The sequence below is a fragment of the Mauremys mutica genome, chromosome 11 (genome assembly GCF_020497125.1).
Source record: "Mauremys mutica isolate MM-2020 ecotype Southern chromosome 11, ASM2049712v1, whole genome shotgun sequence".
Taxonomy (NCBI): Eukaryota; Metazoa; Chordata; order Testudines; family Geoemydidae; genus Mauremys; species Mauremys mutica.
Genome location: NC_059082.1, coordinates 19,891,048 through 19,911,160, shown reverse-complemented (window position 1 = coordinate 19,911,160; position 20,113 = coordinate 19,891,048). Strand labels below are relative to the sequence as shown.

Below are 20,113 nucleotides of genomic sequence, written 5' to 3'. Positions count from 1 at the left end.
GAATGTAAATGCCATAACAAATTTAGTAATTTTAAAAAATCCCAAATATTTTGATCAATTATCAAAGATTAAAGTTGAAGCATTTTCCACTCGTCGTTTAAAGCATCTGTTAAATTGTCCATATAATACCTGAAAATAGTTGCATTGATTATTCTGTTATTGAACTGTGCACTTTATAGACGTCTCTCCATTTCACACACTACTGACATGCCCAGAACAAACAGACCCTCCTTAACTGGAGATTATAGGCAGAATATTGACAAATGTGTATTGCAGCAAAAGTATGAAGGCGATAAACAGAATGCATAGAATGATTAAATCATGATATAAAGTTTGCTTTCCACTTCCATTTTAATGCATTGCTAACTGTGTGTTAATTCTTAATAATTTGAGAGAGGCCATTTACAAGAGGTGAATAATGTTTTAAAATTAAAACACAAAAGGTACCTGTGAACTATTTCTCTGTTCAGCTGGTCTTCCACCTCTGGAAAATGTCTGAGGGTTTTCTATCCAAGGTTTTTTCTGAGTTGCCTGGGAATTTACATTAGTCCAACTTATGGCAGCTGAAAGAAATAGAAGTTTCAAAATAAAATATATGAAAGAAAAGTCAATAAGTATAGCAGAAGTCGTATTACTTTGAAGTGACAAATGTTCAGTGGTGTATACAATCAAAATAAAAGATCACACCAATATTGTGATGTGAATCTTGCAACAGTTTCTTCTCTGCCAAAAATTCAGTTCCATAATTATGATTTATAGAATTTGGTAAAAAAAACCTGCTTTTGAGAACAGAATTCAGCCACAGGCAGTCAACTGCTAATAATGAAGTTTGATTATCTTGGTAAACATCTAATGTAATAGTGGGCTTATTAGAATAGTTGCATATTATGGACAGTGAGCCAATCCAATTGACTTTTCTGCCCACTGTTTTCAGGGCTGAATTTAGTACAATTCCTCTACAGTTATTTTTCATTATTATTACAGTAGGGTTCAAAACTCCTGATCAGGATAAGAACCTCCTTATTCTGTCCTGTACAATATACAATAAAAGTCACTGACCCAAGCAGCTTATGTTCTAAATAGCAACAAAATACGACATGCAGAACACACCGGGGAAGGAAACAGGAAGCAAGTGTGAAACACAAGGTTGCATGTATTCTTAGCTGAGAGTATCATCTGAAAACCTCAACTCCCCCCCTTAGGCAGAGACAAGTGCAATTAATGAATCATTACCAGGCCACCTGCCTATTCATTATCATTGGGCAATTGATTATTGGTGTGACAGGACAGATGGGTCTTGAGAAGATTTGAAGGAGCACGGGATAGTGGCTATGCTAAATGATTTAGGAAGGACAAAGAAATATTCCTTGCAACATGTAACTAAAGACACAGCAAATGTGACAGCTTCAAGATTTTCTTTGCAAGATTAAAAAAAGCTATACCTGCATTTATTGATGGTTCTACAATCTGAAAAGGAAGGAAGAACATTTTAGTAAACTATTTTTATTATTGTAGCATCCAACAGCAGCCTTGGCACTTCACAAATGTTCACCTACATTCACTGCACCAGAATCTGTATTTTTTGAAGTCATGGCAGCAGCAGCCTGATTGTTGCTATGTTTAGGACTGCAGTAACCACTATCACTGTCAATATCAGCTTCACTGGCCCCTTGTTCACTAGAGGATTCTGCAGCAGGATGGGATGCACGTCTTCGCCTGCCTTTTGATTTCCATAGCATTGTACTAGAGCTCTCAGAAAGTGACTTATTAGCGATCTCTGAAGGAAAATCTGTAAGACAAAGGAAGTATAACCATCTGTGTTGCAGCTGCTGGAAAGCAGAAAATATTACTAATGGTACATTAACCTTTTTGATGAAAACACAAAAGCTACTGAAAAGAAATCATAGCACCAGGTAGTTTCAAACTAGTAAAAAGAGAAATGTACTGACAGTGCTGGATGAAGTAAGTAGCAAGATCCAGTTTTCAGACTATTACTAGATCTATTTGTGTTGTACTAACCAACCCCTTGATCAAGATGCAACCTATTTTTGGCAATGGGATTTGCCAACAAACAGGTTTTGCTGTCAACAACAAGAGTCTTCAAAACAAGGGAGTTAGGTAACACCATGTAGGTTGTCAAGCCAAAATTCTCATTAAGTTGCATTCTGGGTCTCTGAATATTCATATAGCAGGATTCTTGCAATTATTGCTTTAAATGCAGAAGTGGAACAGGCAACCACGGTGAAGAAAAACCTTCCAGAAGATACATAAAGCTGAATTTATGAAGAAAACCTTGCAATATTTTTTTTTCTGTATCAAATCCAATGCACTGTGTGGTTTTTAGAACTGCTCTTATATCTAGTCTCCAAAAAAAAAAAGTTTTGAAGACCACTTTTGGAAGAGATTTATTATCCTTCTCCCAACACAGTGAATTTTAGTACTCCTGAAAAGTTCCAAACTGATGCCACTAGAAGTTTGCCAAAGAACAGATAGAGCAAAGACACCAGAAATGCAATTTCTCCACACTGCCTCCCAGAGTGCCTTAACATTAGTCCAGTGGGGGTATCTGCTGCAATGGCCAACACGAGTTCTAATTAGTGTGAAAGTGTAATAACCATTAGAAACCACACAGATTACCATTCATTTCATGTAGGCCTCAGGCAGCCAGATAGTAATTTTGCAAAAGAAAATTTTTAAAAGTAGGTCATTTTTTGAACTTGATGTTGACTGTTTCCCTTCAAAACAGCCGGGGAAAGGAAGATTATATGAAGTACACGTCTACCTCGATATAACGCTGTCCTCGGGAGCCAAAAAAAAAAACTTACCACATTATAAGTGAAACCGCGTTATATCGAACTTGATTTGATCCACCAGAGTGCGCAGCCCCGAGTGCTGCTTTACCGCGTTATATCCGAATGTGTGTTATATCGGGTGGCGTTATAATGGGGTAGAGGTGTTTTAGATAAAATGATAAGCTCCAGTTTTAACACATGCCTGCCAAAACTTACTAAAGTTTAAGCTTTTACTGACATGCCATTAATAGTTCTTGTTTAGAACTATTTCTTTGCAGCAAGTGGCGTTAAACCTTCAATACTGAGGTTTTTATCTGGTTAAGTCATATAATTGATTAAAGTTTCAAGACGATAAATCACACCTGCCCTACTGACTTACTACATGCTATAGAAAGTTTTACAAATTCAAGATTTCAAACTTTCTGACAATCTGCCTCCACCAAAAATATATCAGGAGCCCAATTATTGGTCCTGCCACAAGTCTGACACACACCCTATCTACCTTTCTAACTATTTGGAGTGTCCATTTCATTGTTTAAAAGGGTTTTCCCCAAATCCCACCCAAAAAATTTACCAATATTTCTATAAACATGATTCTTACCTTAAACTAAAAGTAAAATCAGTGTTTGCAGCCTACCATTCATTAGCAACCTTACAACAAATTAAATGCACACAGTGGAGAAGTTTGAGTGAGCAGGTGAAAAACGAGGGGAGATCTACTGTTCATAAAAAAACACAAACCCTGCAGTTTCAAGCTTCAGGAAGTTTTTCTAAATAGTGATTAAAAAAATCTTTTTCCTCACAGGTCCTGAGAGTGTCTTTTCAACTCCAATACCATAGGCTTCAGCTAATAAATACTGCTAGCTGGAGTCTCCATATCAACTCAACTCAGCAGAACTTAGTCCTAGAGAAGCCACCTGTCAGTCTATAAATTGAGATTCCATGAGTGGGGACTTCAAAGTCTGCAGAGCCAGTGCCCTTGATCATCTAAAGGTTTTGGGTGGCCTCTCTTCAGCGCCGCTCCAGGCACCAGCTCAGCAACAGGTGCTTGGAGCGGCCAAGGAGAAGGGGTGGCAGTCAGGCTCTTTGGCAGCAATTTGGCGGCAGCTTCCTTGGTCCCTCTCGGAAGGAAGGACCGGCCGCCAAATTGCCGCCGAAGAAGAAAGTGGCATGGTGGAGCAGCCGCCAATCGCGGGGTTTTTTTGGGGTTTTTTTTTGCCGCTTCGGTCGGCAAAAACCCTGGAGCCGGCCCTGCCTCTTTTACCTCTGAGGCCTTCAGATAATCATAATTTGTTCTATTGGGATGGCAGTCATTTTGGGGATGAAATGTGACAGCAGTTCAAAGACAATGCAACTACAGTTTAGGACAGGAAGCAAACCATACAATACAATTTAAAGTTACTAGAGAAATTAGGTGGGAAGATAAGATTCCAAGTCAAAGTTAATCAGGCCACTAATGGTGCTTCCCAATATTTCTTTCCCAAAGAGGATTAAGGAGCCTTTAATAATTAGGAGTAGTTGTGGGTCTCCAGCAGCATTCCTATGATGTGGCACTGATTCAATTCTGAGAGAGTAAAGAATGCCAACCAATGAGTCAATCGCATGTTTTCTACAGCAGTGGTTCTCAAATTTGGGACGCTGTTTGTGTAGGGAAAGCCCCTGGTGGGCCGGGCAGTCTGTTTACCTGCCCCGTCCGCAGGTCCGGCCGATCGCGGCTCCCACTGGCTGCAGTTCGCTGCAGCAGGCCAATGGGAGCTCCTGGAAGCGGCGGCCAGTACATCCTTCGGCCCGCGCCGCTTCCAGCAGCTCCCATTGGCCTGGAGCAGTGAACCGTAGCCAATTGGAGCCGCGATCGCCGGACCTGCGGACGGGGCAGGTAAACAAACCAGCCTGGCCCACCAGGGGCTTTCCCTACACAAGTGGCAGCCCCAGTTTGAGAACCACTGTTCAACAGCACTTCTTTGGTTCTTTAAGTTCTCCATTAGACATCTTGTAGGTCCAACCCTCCTTAACTTATGTTCTGACTAGATCAGAAAACATGATGGTATGGCTGCAGTTCCAGTTAGTTAGCAGACAGACACACACACACACACAAAACCAACAGACAACATCTTACCTGTTTGCTGAGATGCATCAACCAACAGCACAATTTTTGATCTGCTCTCAGGGCCTGATGCACTGGTCTCTTTTTGGATGGCCACACTTTTCACTGGAGCCCTTTTGCTTTTTGTGTGTGTCTGCAACTGTAGTTGCTGTTTTAAAAGATCAAATATATACATGAGACATATTTAAATACGACAATTAAAAATCATTTGGCTAGTGCTATTACAATTTCTATAAAGTTCTAAAGGATTCTTTATAGAAATCACCTGTCTGAAACAAGGGATTATGGGTAATGTTCTCCAGTAGTTCACAAGGTTAATACTATTTTGGATCACATTCTAGCATCTATCAGTTTGAAGAAGTTTTCTATATCTTCCATGCAGCTTAGTTTAAGGAACTACAAATACTATATTATACCGTAAGCCAACAAGTTTTGGAGACTATTACCTAAGTAACTAATGCTAGACAACTACTGGGGAGCAAGAGAGGAGAGTTTTGTTGCAGTTTAATGTAATTAATGTATTTCTACAAAAGCAAATGACTACACAAGCAGAGTGTCTTTTAGCTAAGTGCAACATATTAATGGACTTCTACTTCAATATAACCAGTGCTTCTTAGGACATATATGTACCTAAAATGTGTTCCAATAAAGCCCTCAGAAATGCTGTTGAATGTAAGCAGCCTAGTGCATGTGGCATGACAAATCACCTACTGCAGTGGTTTTCAGTCTGTGGTCTGCAGACAATGTCGAAGATTTCCAAAGGGGTCCGCACCTCCATTTGAAATTTTTTAGGGGTCCACGAAAAACCACTGACCTACTGTTTTAAAATTACTTATGCAATATCCAAGAGCCAGAGAGAAAAAAATCTTAGGTGGCAGTCAACAACATCCAATGAAGTAGCTGTTGGCCATATATGACCCTCAAACAACCTGTCTCCCAGCTCCCTAAAGCCAACAGCATTACTCCTCAGATATTCTATCTAGGTTCTTATAGTACAACAGTCACAATAGGATGATCTTGTTCAGGCCTTTGAAATACTAATTGTGCAAAATTAAAGCATCACTGTTATACTTTATAACTATATAAAGTTATACTGCTTCAGAAGAAACCAAGGGTAGAGAAAAATCTTATTATACATACTTGTCCTATGCTGTTGAACAAAAATATGTAGGACTAAAAAGCAGTTCATTTTTTGTGCAAAAATGTTTTCACATGATTCTATTATTTGCTCTGTTAATTAGGGCTCAACAATGACACGCTTACCTTTTGCGCAGCTGGTCCCCTGTTACTGCTTTTGCTTCGCTGTCTGGATAATGGAAAGACTTGGCCTGGCTGGTTTGGGCGATCAGCGCATTCGGTTGTAACTGTACTTACAGCACTTGTTGTCTGAAAGGGTGCAGAGTAGGGTGCAGGAAAAGGATGATAGAAACCCATGACTTGTGCACACGGGGCTGGCATAAACTGGTAATACGTATACTCTGTAGAGACAGGTGGTTGAGCAGATATAATAGGATAAGCAAGGTAAGGTCCTGTGGGGCTTGGGTTTGGCTGCTGCCATCTGATGTCATTATTATATAATGGAAATTGTCTGTAAAACCAAAAGAGAAAAAAAATAAAATTGCTGAATAGTTACACATAATTGGAGTGAGTTTACTAGTAACTTAATCCTTTATTCTGAAAAAGAAATTAGTGCAAACTGTTTCATGAACTCTTAGCTTTTAATAGCTTAATTCAAATGCTTAATTGTTAAATTCCTAGCGTGCAATAATATATATTTTGAGAGCATGACTGAAATAATGTAATTCCAACTGCATTCAGGGACACTGTACAAAATACACAAGATACTATGGTAAACAAAACTGTCCAACCAAAAGATTTAAGTTTTATGAAGGAAAAGAATGTTAATGTTATACTAGCAATTAAAAAAATAGGCCAGAAGAAGCTAACATCTTATGACAAAATAATTGTCAAGAAAAAATTATTCACCACAACGCAGAAAGCTGTTTATAACAAACTTTCAAATTAGAAGCACTGATATATATTTATAGTTTGTTTATACTGTAGTTCAAATTATTTCAACACATCAGAAAATAAAAATGGATTAAATACTTGGGGACACACCAGATAAATTTACAGATAGCTATGATAGCAAAAGCTTAATCTGACATTCACCTACTTATCTAGGACGAATAATGTTTTGATAGACAAGAGAAAACAAGCTATCAGCTCACATTTTATCCCAGGCTCCTAAGTTCCCTATTGCAGACTTTGAGAGCACACATGAAGACAGACACCTACCACTCAAATACGTTCTCTATTCCTTGAAGCACTGAGAGCAGGTGCAGTGCAGTGGTCTCCCCCTGGCCAATCTCTATTGCTAAGGACAACCAAAAAAGCCCCACAGGAACTCTGATCCCAATTCCCCTCCTCTCCATAGGACTAGGGAGACCATTGTGTAGAGAAGACTGCAGATATGTGTTAGAAAGAGGAGGGGAAGATAAAGGTAAAATTCATGACAATTGTGCAAATCTGCATAAGCCAGTTCCCAGTAGAGGGACTGTTAAATAGAGCCCTACATGGGAGAGGTGTAGAACCCTGCAGCAGGACTGGGATCCCCTGGGTCCACCTGCCATATTAGCAAGAGTGGGACTAAAAGAAGTCCCTACTGTTAAGTATTTGTAGCAATTTATACACTGTAGCATTTTAAGATATCAAGGTGCCATATACACACTGACTAAACCTTGTAACATTCCTATGAAGTAGGAAAGCATTATCCCCATCCTACATAGGAACACAGATATGGAGAGGATAAGGGTCTTCATGGCTACAGAACTAGCGAATGGCAGAGCTGTGACTAGAATAAGGGTTTCCAGTTTCTAATCCCTTCCCATGCTCAGTTTAATGCATCATGCAGTCTTGCACATGCACGGTGCAAATAAAGTTAGTTATGGGAAGGCCTCAGACTGCTAACAGCATACTGTTCTACCACTTAGGGATCCAAGTTAGACCCTTTCTCTTAGTACCTTGTTTTAGAGGTGGCTGGGTACACTTGTTTGGACTGGCTCTGGAAGGTTTAAGAGTAGAGCGGATGAGTTCAAGAAGGATCTGTGGTCAGTCCTCTGACCAAGGCAAGAAAGAACAAGGAATCTAAGAATGGCGGGGATTAAAGGAGAAAAATGGGGACAACAACATTACTCAGGGTCGTAGAAACTCTATCCTCACCCAGTAGGGGACAGAAGAGTAACTAAATGCGGAGAGGAAGTTCTCAAGCTTACCAATAATTATATGAAAACAGTGTTTATATAGCCACTTTCTTGATTCCAGGCACATCTTTGACAGAAGGGAAATTCAAATTTATTTAAAAGTCAGTGTCTTTTTCCATAGAGGAGCACCACCACAAATTACCTGTTGGCCTGGTTTTCCTGTACAAATGGGTAGCAAGTAATCAGGTAGCTGGGAATAGGAGTTGGTTCCACTCCATTAACACCTCCACTGTCATTAGGGAGAGCCATAGATATCATAAGTGTATCAGGACCCTTCTTCTGAGGAATAAATGGTTCTACTTCAGCTGACAGTTTAACATTCTTAAGAAAGGGGAAAAAAATAACATTAATAAAGTCAGAGTCAGTGGTTAAACAACAAGATAACAAATGGCAGCGGTTATCCTGCAAATCATTAACAGATTCTCTTTACTTAGGGCATTTGACACATTAAAGATTTTTAAACCATATAAGGAACTGCCAATTTAAAAGTCTTAAGTAATGACCAAGCTATTTACACAAGTCAACATTTACACTGGGAAAATGCATTTTAAAAAGTACTAGCAGGCCTAAGGCTGTTTAAACAATCAGGTGCCTAAGGCTGCATTTAGAAGTCCAAAATAAACTGGAAGACCAGTGTAAGAAAATGCAGCTCAAATAAGAAGATCAGACACATTTACTAGTTGTAAATATGAAAAATGTACAGTCTCATCATCATGACTCCCCTTACATTCTTTAAGGAAACCATTCAACCAGTAACAAGCAAACACAGGGAAACAAAACTCCTCTTTCCCCTCTGTTGATGCCCTATGGAAAGATCATGGTTGGTTGGTGGGAATGCAACATCCTCTCAAGTGTAATATCACAAACCAAAAGGAATCACCTTCATCCTCTTTTCCATTTCTCTCTTTACTCTTCAGGATTATAAATCAAACATCCATCATGTCCATTAAACAAGGGCATTCTCCTGAAGAGCTTACACTCTTAAAATTCACAGGGATGCATTGCAATTAACACAAGCACAAATCAGGAGATCAGTCAGCCTGTTGGTACAGGTGGATTTTTGGAGTGATTTGAACAAGATGGAAAACAATTGACAAATGTTGATCGGAAGGATGCAGCGAGCATAAGAGTTGGCATAGAACAACATGTGGCATTTATGTTGGCCTTCATGTTTTCAAAGCTCCAAATAAACATCCATTAATTAAAAAGGACTGGAATTGGGAGCTTGCAGAGGAGGCAATAGTCAGGAGAGAGGTTAGAATGGAGTGTACAAAGACACTAGGTTAGAGATGTAGATGGGGCACAGCTGTGTAGGCTTTCATAATAATTGCATCTTAACTGAAAACATCATGTGGTAGACATAGTAAAGTCTGGTCTACATTGCAAAACTGATCATACTCTGAGGCAAAAAACAAATCTTAAAAATGGTTTCAGCTAACGATTTTACTGCTAGTATGGATGTAACATTGCTAAGAAAAACTTTACTGCATCTGCAATTTTTACGTGTTTCAAGAACATTAACAAATTTTGCCATGAAGATTAGATCAAAGTTACCACATAAATAAAAATGAATTTTGTCATACTGTCTTTTCAATGTCGTTTTGAAAGACAAGAGCCCCGAAAGGACTAATCTAAAAGGTTTGCTAAACAATTTAGGCCCTTTTACACTGCGTCAAAAGAAGGTGGGCTCAAGTTCTGTGATGATTTCACTTTGAGTTGACAAGATCATCACTGTGCACCCATACTCAATACACTGTCAGGGGCTGCTGAAGTGAGACAGACACCTATACTCTAGTTACATTCAGGGGCTAGACTCAAATGTGGTTGTTTGTGGAATGTGGATTTGTAAGCCTGCTTTATCCCCAATGCAGACAAGAACTCCAGTCGCGCCAACCAAGCTAATTTAATTGGTCTTAATTTCCACTCTTCCAGTAGCTGGCAACCCCACAATGTAGTGCATTATGTATAATAAGCAGTGCTCGGTCCCCTGCATTCTACACCTTCTACATTCTACAGAGTTTTTCAAATGAAATGTGACTACCAAGTGGCCTACCAAGTGACCACTTGCAGTGGGACAGCTGCAAGGATTAAGTTTTCACATCTTTATTATTGTACACTAAACACAATATTTACCAAAGAAAATCTGAAAGGCAAAAGAACCATGGCCAGCGGGAGCCGCGATCGGTCAGACCTGTGGACGCGGCAGGTAAACAAACCAGCCTGGCCTGTCAGGGGCTTTCCCTACACAAGCGGCATCCCAAGTTTGGGAAACACTGCAGTAGAGCAAGTACCTTTGTGCTAATCAGCTGCACTTTTGGCAACTAGATAATGAACAAGCGAGTACCATCTTGAGTAACTTCACTACAACTCACAAAGCTTCATGTAGAGGAAAAATAGTAGTCGTTAGGTCACTAACATGGGACTTGGGAGACCCAAGTTAAATTTTCCTGCTCCACCTGATCCTTCCTGTGTGAAATTATGAATGCCAATTAGAATTAATTCTTAGTTTTTATGATAGTCCAAAAGGACCTAATTAATTACCAAGGATTTGCACCATAATAGCTCCAACTCAGGAGTTGCCCAAAAACAAAAACGGGAGAAGTGCTCATGAATAAACAGCAGTTCTCTTGGCCATAACAATTTCAGCTCATGTACAGCTAACCCAGGGGCCTCAAACACGCGGACCGGGGAGTTATTTGCTGTGGCCCGCCAAGCTCCCTGTGCTGCACTGCCACTCCCAGAGTTATTTCCTGTGGCTGCCAAGCTCCCCTCACCTGCCACCCCCCCACCAGAGCACTGCGTCCCTGCTCCTCTGCCTATCTCCAGGTGCTTCCCACTGCCAAACAGTTGTTTGGCAGCACTTAGCGCTTTCCAGGAGGGAGGGGAGAGGAGTGGGGAGCCGTGCGCTCAGGGGAAGAGGCGGAGAAGAGGTGGGGATTTGGGGAAGGGGTTGGAATAGGGGCAAGGGAGGGGTGCTCTCATGGAAGGGGTGGAGTGGGGCGGGGCCAGGGGCAGGGAAGGGGGGCTTTGGTACCTTTATATGAAAAGGTGTCGGTGATGCAGACCTCGAGCCAATGTACTAGTCCTCATGTGGCCCTCATGGCGATTTGAGTTTGAGATCCCTGAGCTAACCCGTTTCTATAAAGTCATGCCAAGCCATTTAGATATACAAATGCGGCACTGTTCATGAATGGCCGAAGAACTTTCAAATGGTTATCCCAGTTCTCTCTCTTCCCAGCAATACAATGAGACAGTTTGGGTACAGATACTATGCACCACATGAGTACTGACCAGAACCATAAATAGGCTTTCCAGTCATTTATCGTCCAGATGGGGCAATAACATTATGACACTACTGATATGAGATTGCCCTTGTGAATTTGCACCATCTTTCTATGTTTTTAAGCAGCCAGGTGCCCTTCCGATCAACCTAATGGCAAACAAAGTGAGACAGGAGAAAGAACTAAGTATTTTGTGGAAGTATACTAGGTAGGAATTCTGGAATTAGTAAGTATCAGAGGGGTAGCTGTGTTAGGAATTAGTAAGCTTCTCTAATGCAATGCACTTCCAAGAATACTTTTCAAGTATGGAGAAGATCATATTTTTTAGGACAGTTGGCCACTGTCTATCTCATCTGTACAACTGTGAGGTGTCTGAAGTCCAATGTTTTGTCTTAGGCTGAGGTGTGTTCCCAGCAGGGTTTTAGGGAGTGTGTGGGGAAATATGGAGATCATTCTTTGATGTCAGGTCACTGTAGAACTGTCCTTAAAATGACTCTTCTCTTTACCCTTCCTTCCCCAAACTCCACCACTTTTCATGATTCATTTGATCATGGCATAGTCTTTAAGGTTAAATGTAACAATCAAAAATAGCTGATGAGACACATTATTGACTAAGGCAGCAGTTCAGGATTTCCTGTAAAGAGGGCTCTGTATTCTGTAGTTGGTCTGCAATTCATTGAGATTATCTCTACCTGTTAAGGTATCTGTAAAATTATTCCGACTTCATAGATTCCAAGGCCAGAAGAGACCATTGTGATCATCTAGTCTAACTTTGTGTATAATACAGGCCACAGAAATGCCCCCAAATAATTCCTAACACACATATTTTAGAAAAGCATGCATTTTACAAATGGTCAATGATGGATAATCTACCACAACCCTTAGTAAATTGTTCCAATGATTAATTACTCTCACTGTCAAAAAATTATGCCTTCTTTCCACTCTGAACTTGTCTAGTTTTAACTTCCAGTCACTGGATCATGTTGTACCATTTTCTGCTAGATTGAAGAGACCATTATTAAATATTTGTTCCCCTTGTAGATACTTATAGACTATAATCAAAACAAAGAGACGATTAAGAGTTATCAAGATGAGCAGATTGAGCTCATTGAGTCTATCATGTTTTCTAATCCTTTAATCATTCTTGTGGCTCTTCTCTGACCCCCCTCACCAGCCCCCAATTTATCAATATCCTTCTTGAATAGGGGGCACCAGAACAGGAAACAGTATTTCAGCAGCAGTCATAACAGTGACAAATACAGAAGTAAAATAACCTCTCTACTCCTACTCAAGATTCTGCTGTTTGTGCATCTCAGAATCGCATCACACTGTGAGTTCATGTTCAGCTGATTATCCACCAGAACCCCCTACATCTTTTTCAGAGTCACTATTTCCCAGAACAGAGTCCTCCACCCTGCAAGTATGGCCTACATTCCTTGTCCCTAGATGTATACATTTACCCACATTAAAACACATATGGTATGCTCTGGCCATTTTACTAAGTGATCCAGATTGCTCTGAATCAGCACCCTGTCTTCATTATTTACCACTTCCCCAATTTGTGTGTCAAAAGGAAGACCAAATACACAATCTCCTCTCTCTTTAACGAAATCTCACGACTTTGGGGGGTTCTAGCTCATGATTTTCTTAAACCGGTGAGGTTGCCAATACTGTAAAACAGGTCTTAATTTTATAGGAAAAAGAGTTTTGCTCTTCATGATGCTATTCAGTTTTAACTTACAAAATGTTATGCAGTAGCTCATTATATATTTTGGTCCAACAATTACAACTCTACTAAGATGGCATATATACTGAAGTGACCCTTTGTCTTCTATATAAGAGCTACTGTAGTCATCAACAGCTGCAAAGACAGAAGATGACACTAGCAGGACCAGACTGGTAAACTTTGTCCTATAGTTATAGCACTGTATGTTTAATCTTAGAAAAGTTTTTGTTCATTGTAACGTAATGGCATTCAATATTACCCATTAAAATAGGATCTCTTGTCTTCTATCTAGGAGAGCAATGTTAGCACTCAGATATTTTTTCACCATCCACAAAGTGAGAAAACAGATGCATATGCTACATTTCAGAGAAACAGAATAAAGTTGATTGTTTTACTATTTAAAGCCTGGAAACAAGAAGTCTAGCTGCAAAACATAGTAGGGCAACAACATAGATTCTATAATTTTTAAAGCAGTTTTTCCAATTTTGCTCCTGAATCTTATGTTTCAAATCTTCCATAATAACTTAAGTATGCAGACAAGTCACACACTTCATCTATTTTAAGACCAACTTTGCAAACACAGAAACCAGTGTTACTATAATTATTTGACTTCTAAGTGGCATGTATTCAAGGAACAGTAAATATGCAGCTTAACTGGATAACATCAGGAACAGCCCTTGTAATACTGTGTGAAATATAATCATACTCTGACAGATTTAAAATTGTATTTCCAATATAGCAGTATCACGCTCAGGTACACTGGTCTCCATTCAAATACTTGTGTTGTGTGAACTTATTTTTCCCCCTACTGATCTTCCACCATCATACATCCTTAAAAGGTGCCATGCCCAAAGAACACAGTATAGCGTAATGGGCTATGGCTGCAGAATGAAAATATATTTGAAATTCATGTTCAGGTATGAGTTCAAGATTGCCGGTTTTATCACAGCACAAGCTTTACACAAAGTTGAAAATTTAGTTTGCTACCCCTTCACTGGGTATTTTAGAACAGGTGAAAAGCTAATTTTAACCTGTCATGATTTTGCACTTGGTATGCTTTAGTTGACATGATAATCCCCACCTCATTTATGATGAAAGTCAGTTATATATGCAATAATGGCGAGATAGCATTAAGGCTGAGATGCTACATATTTCTCTGAGACACACACACAGTAGGTGAGGTAATATCTTTTATTGGACCAACTTCTCAGACACTCTGATTCCTTCTCCAGACCTGAAGAGGAGGTCTGTGGGGCTTGAAAGCTTGTCTCTCACCCCAACAGAATTTGGTCTAATAACAGATATTACCTCACCCCCTTGTCTCTTGAAAATAAGAATCATACTATTCTGCAGTAGGATTATTTTAAAGGGACACTCAATTTAAAATTCACATTTTTGCCAGGATCCATACATGAACATAACAAAAAACCTGAATACTTAGATTACTGTAATTGAAAGATCAGAGTAAAACATTTGTCTTTTTTCAAGTGTAATTATTTTATACTAAGTGTAGTCCAGTCAATTTCTCCACAGTTGTGTAGGGCTTCCAAAGAGCAACAGAGAAAAAGAAAATGTAATTACACAAGATGGTCAGATTCATACATTGATAAGGCCCTATGTTTTCAATATTTACTGAAAAATTCCCAGGTTTTACAAAAGCTGTAATTTGGGTTTTTTAATTGATTTTTACCAAAATTTTGGACCACTCAGGTACATGAAAATACTGATTATGTTAAGAAAAATTCAATACATTACATTAAGTAGATGTGTTCCTGTTAATAATGTTATTCTAGAAGCGCAAATAAGAGGCTGTCTGTTAAAGTAAGGTAATGTAGAGAAAGACAGATGGACATGAACGTGTGCGCGTGCATCTATGTACATTCTGTTAATGTACAGTTCACTAATAAACCACAATATTAAACTACAATACTTTATCTTTTAATACTTTTACTTCTCTCTATTTGTTGCTTTTTTCTGTTCTCCCATCTCTCAGCATTAGCTGTGGTATTACTCAGAAAACTGTGAAGTTAATTTTTTTACTGATTTTCACTTAATTTTTAATTTCTGTAAACACTAAAATTTCTGAGAAATTAAAAAAAAACTGAAAGCAAAGGGACTTGTACATTGGGAAAGGTAATGTAACATAGCAGTTAGAGGAACGAATGGGAAATCAAGGCTGGTTTCTTGGAAAAGAAACTTGGAGCGTGACCTTGGGGAAATCACTGAACTTCTATGTGCCTCATGTCTACTCACCAGTAAAATGAGTATACACACACATATGCACATACATACCCCGCACATGCATATTGTAAAGTTTAATATTTGTAAAAGGGCTTTGAGATTTTTGCAGGAAAGGCAGTAATGCAAAGCATTACGTAAGTGGGTCTTTCCCCCACTGGTCAACAATAAATCTATCTAGTAGCCACTAGAAGACTTATGGACATGCCTATCTATTGTTGCAAAACAATTCTGACTCTCTTTTAAAACACACTGAAGACCTTGTTCTGGTTATAGTTCAGTCATATGAAAATAAGAATCCTTACATAAAACATTCTTCTGGAAAGGACAGCTTTCTATTATCCTTAAATGACTTCAAGTGACACATTCTCTCAGCCTAATTAGACTCCAAAGTTTAAGACAACTCTTCTTTTTCCACAATAATAGACAAAACTCCCAATGTTCATATCCTCAAAAGAGAGAAATACAATTGGAGAAATTGGACAAAACAAAAACAGCACACCTACATCCAACTTACTTGTGTAATAAGCACTCAGCACTATAATAAAACCATAACTATCTATTGGCACTACTTTCCTTGCACTTTGTTCAAGCAGACAACAAATAGGCTGTTTTTAAGTAACAAATAATTTAGGACATGTCCACGATTGATGTTTTGCAATTCCACTTGATTTCCTAACTGTCCTAATAGAGGCCAAGGCCTTAAAAGCATGGCTCTAAGCAAATAAACACATCATAATTTTTGAATTTGAAAATATCAACTTGTAAAAAAAAAAACCAAGTTGTTTCTCTTCTTCTAGTTTCCTACCACCACTCCCTTGCGCAGAACACCTGCAAAAAACTTAGTGTGACCTTGTCTACATTAGGAAAATAACCCATGGTTGACAACAAACATCATCCAAACATACCATTTAACTGTTCTTGAACACATTAACTTCTGCAACTGACAGAACCAAACTATTCCAACACCCATTACAGAAATCACAACAAATCCCAGGGTAGAATAAGGGGTTTAGAACAACTTTCTGTAACATGTTTCTCTCTATATTTGTAACTCAAACTATTTAACCACAGTAGAGAGAGGCTCAGATATTACAGTGATGGGGCCACACAAACCTAGCTAGAGGGGAACTAAGGGGAATCCATAGATGACACTTTGTCACTTTAAGTTGTTTTGTTAGTGTAGACAAAGACAATTAATACAAGATGTGTGATGGCTCTTTTTTCTTCAAGACAGGTTTTTGTCCAAAGAGATGAATTATGTTAACACTGACAATCCCTTTTCACCCCTCAAATCTTATACATATGACATGCAACACAACATTCGCTCTTCTGACATAGTTATATTCTAAATCACATTAACTGTTCCTATGAGTTGAGAAGTTAATTTTATTCTAGTTAGTAGCATTACAGCTTATTTGGGACTTTCTCGCACCCCCCAAAAATTATTTACCTAACCACTTTTATCTCATGACTGTAGGCTTTTACATTGATTTATCAACTGTCCAGTGCCACTAAGGAGAAAGGCGTGCAAATCAAAGAATTTCCAGGACCTGCACCAGCATCTTAAAACTGTGATTAAAAACATTATAAATTATTTTACATTGATAAAAGCACATTTTAATGTTTTTATTAAACTTATTGAGTTTGAACCTTTTGTTCAGAGTATTCCTATGCAGGTTACTACTGGCTAATCAGAAAGCATGTGAAGCAAGACAGTTACAGTATTGCAGAAAGTTACCCCCCAATTATTCATTATACCATAGCATCTTGGGGCCCTAGTTATGGATCAGGCTCCCATTGGTCTAAGCACTGTACGAACAGGACAAAAAAAAAAAAAAAGGACAGTCCTTGCCCCAAAGCTCTTAATTGTGCTTCTTCTGATATGAAAGGGACTACATCAAAAGGGTATAATCATTACTGAGAGCTTCACTACTTAATGGGGTGAATAACCATTGTGATTTTTAGCCCTCTCATGAGCAAGGAAAAAATGCTTAGACAGAATGTGTGAAGTCATCTGTGATTAAGAGTTCTAGCAACAAACTTCACAATAGTACCACAATACTAATTAAGGTGAACAAAAGAAATATATGAAATAATTAACCAGAAGTATAGAAAGAAGTTCCCAATTTAGCAGAATAGTCTAATTTAAATTCAGTAAAAAAATTATTCTATTTCTGTACACAGTCATATTTTCATCCTTTCTCTGTAACTGATTGCTTGAAGTTATCACTCATCATAACACACAGCCTGCTAGGGAAGATACACATTGTTTACTAATCGATCCTTAAAAACTATGCACAAAATGAAACAATTATTCTTATAAAAATAACCCATTGTTCAATGTCCACTGTATTACTGAAGTTTAGAATTAAGTCAATTGAGAGGATAACCCTAAAATTTCTGAAGATTTTTCAAAAATGAAAGTCATAACTGGACTATATTTGAATTCCTGCAATTAGGGTCTTTCAATACACATTTCCTTGAAGAGCAGCTTAGTAGTAACAGAGATCTTAAGTTTCACACAGAGGGACTCTAATTTTGGATTTTTTAAAATCATCACCTTCTTGTGCTGAAGGATTTTACTATGTTCACATCAATAAAACATTAAACAATTGTGATTGTGATTGAGGGATATTTTAAAGGCTCCTTCATGTTACAACAACTTGAAAAGACCCTGAAAACAAGGTAAGTTGATTATTCTGTGACCCTCCACTTAAATTCATTAGGGGAAAAAAAAGGGGGCAGAAGAGGATGACTAAAACCTTTTATCTGCTACAAACTAAGGCCAGGGAAGGCTAGACGGTGTCCTGAATGTTAGAGACTTACATCTACCCCAGGAACAAACAATGATTTTAACAAATCTACATGTTTCAGACACTAGGGAAATGACATATTACTGGTTTTGAGGATGTTTTAAAAGTCTCTCCTGCTGATCTTGCATATGTCAATTGAAATCTCACTTAGTCCAATTGCCCCAGCAACTTGAAACACCTCAGGGAAAAGCACAGAAAGGAGTCTTGATACAACATTATGAATATGACAAGCAACAACATCGACTTGCATAAACTTCAAGTTTATATAGGAAGTGGGTAAAAAGAAATGGGGTCAGACCTACAGTATTTTAGCTGCTGTTTTAACGCCCCCACGCACACTTCACAAGACTCTCCAGCCTCCCAGCCCAACAGAGGGAAAGATGGCTGGGGCTGAGGGGGTTATGCCCGTGTTGTCACCCCCACTCCCGGATCCCTGTTTACGAGTGAAATGTCCCCCCAGACATGAAAAGATCGAGTTTTCTCTTCCCTCAACAGCAGCTGGCCCAATAAAAGCCATTCCCTGCCGCGCCTTGGCTCGCTCTAGTTTTCCAGAGAACTTTTCAAGACTAAAGTCCAGTTTGAGATTGGGGGGGGGGGGCGGAGTTGGGGGGGAAGGGACGGAAGAGAAAATCGCTTTTACACCCCCCCCCAACTGCCCTTATACACAAACACCCCCCGCGTTACAGCTCTTCTCCTGAGCACCCAGGAACCCCCTCACCTCCCTGCCCAGCTGCTTGGAGCGCAGGCCCGAGGGCTGCAGCCCACCAACCCCCTCAGCTGAGCAGATCCACTGCCCGCTCCCCCGCCTCGGATTTACAGCTCTGCCTCTGCCGGCTGCCGCAAATCCCCGATGCCCCCGGGCCCCCGCCCCCCGCGAGCTCCCCTGGCCCCGGCACCCCTCGGCTCGCGCACACCCCGTCAGCCCCCCCACCCCCGCTTGTTTACAGCGCGCGCGCCCGGCGCCCCCGCCCCTCCCTTACCTTGTCGGCTTTGTCCATGGCTCCTCCAGCTGGGCTGGGGAGAGGCGGCGGCGGAGTGTCAGGATCAGCTACTTTGCTGTTACTGAGCATGCGCCAAGGCTCCGAGCATGCGCATTAACATCTCCGGAAGCCACTACCCTCACTTGCCGTCAGACGCTACTACCTGTGGAGAGCCGGGGGTAAACACGGGCCGCTGCCGCAGCCCGCTGCTCCCGGGGCGGCCGAACGGGATGGCGGGCGGGCGGAGCGGCAGCACTGGGGGCAGGGTGTGTCAGCGGCGGGGAGTTAGAGCCGCTTCCTCCATGGCTGCCCCCTCCCCGCCGGACTCGTTGAGCCGCGCCTGCCTGTGCCGGAGCCGCGACGGCCGACACGGAAACCGGCTCCTAGCTGCGCCACTGATGGGCGGGAGCCAGCGGGCGGCATCATCTGGGACGGAAGCCCGGCAGACCCAAGCCGTGCACAACGCGTTGGCCAAGTGGCTTTGCTGGCCTGCGCCTGCTGGAGGCAGAGGGGTCTAGCGGTTAGGGCACAGGACTGGGAGCCAGGACCCCTTGGCTCGCGTCTCAGCTCTGTACGCATCTGTCAGGGGGCTCTGAGGCTTGATTGATTAACTCATTGAAGCCCTGACCTAATCTAACTGGTGACTGGATCTAAGTTGTTTCTGTGGTTATTCCATTTCTGTAAGGTAGAGGCACCAAACCCCTGATCCTGCAGACACTTAAGCATAGGTGTAATTTTGTGTTTGCAGGATTGGGGCCAAGTTTATAAATTCCTTAAATGAATGGTGTTAATAGAGGTACAGGCCCAAAGAAAGGCCGTTTAGCTTTTCTATCATGCACCCCCTCCAAAAAAACAAACAAAAACAAAAAAAACCCACCACCAACCATACCACCTCATAAGTGGGAACTGATGT

General features: G+C 40.4%; 1 protein-coding gene across 1 annotated transcript in view; it reads right to left on the bottom strand.

Annotated features, from left to right (window-relative positions):
• Positions 1-19,644, bottom strand: part of SECISBP2L (SECIS binding protein 2 like) — a 41,278-nt gene extending 21,634 nt beyond the window's left edge. The window contains exons 1-7 of the mRNA XM_044979934.1: positions 19,201-19,644; positions 8,302-8,480; positions 6,160-6,484; positions 4,909-5,044; positions 1,557-1,789; positions 1,443-1,467; positions 448-563 (exon numbers count right to left, since the gene is read on the bottom strand). Of these exons, the coding sequence (XP_044835869.1) occupies positions 448-563; positions 1,443-1,467; positions 1,557-1,789; positions 4,909-5,044; positions 6,160-6,484; positions 8,302-8,480; positions 19,201-19,290 (1,104 nt within the window). The 5' untranslated portion in view covers positions 19,291-19,644. The remainder of the gene's footprint in view (positions 1-447; positions 564-1,442; positions 1,468-1,556; positions 1,790-4,908; positions 5,045-6,159; positions 6,485-8,301; positions 8,481-19,200) is intronic.
• Positions 19,645-20,113: the final 469 nt, after the last annotated feature.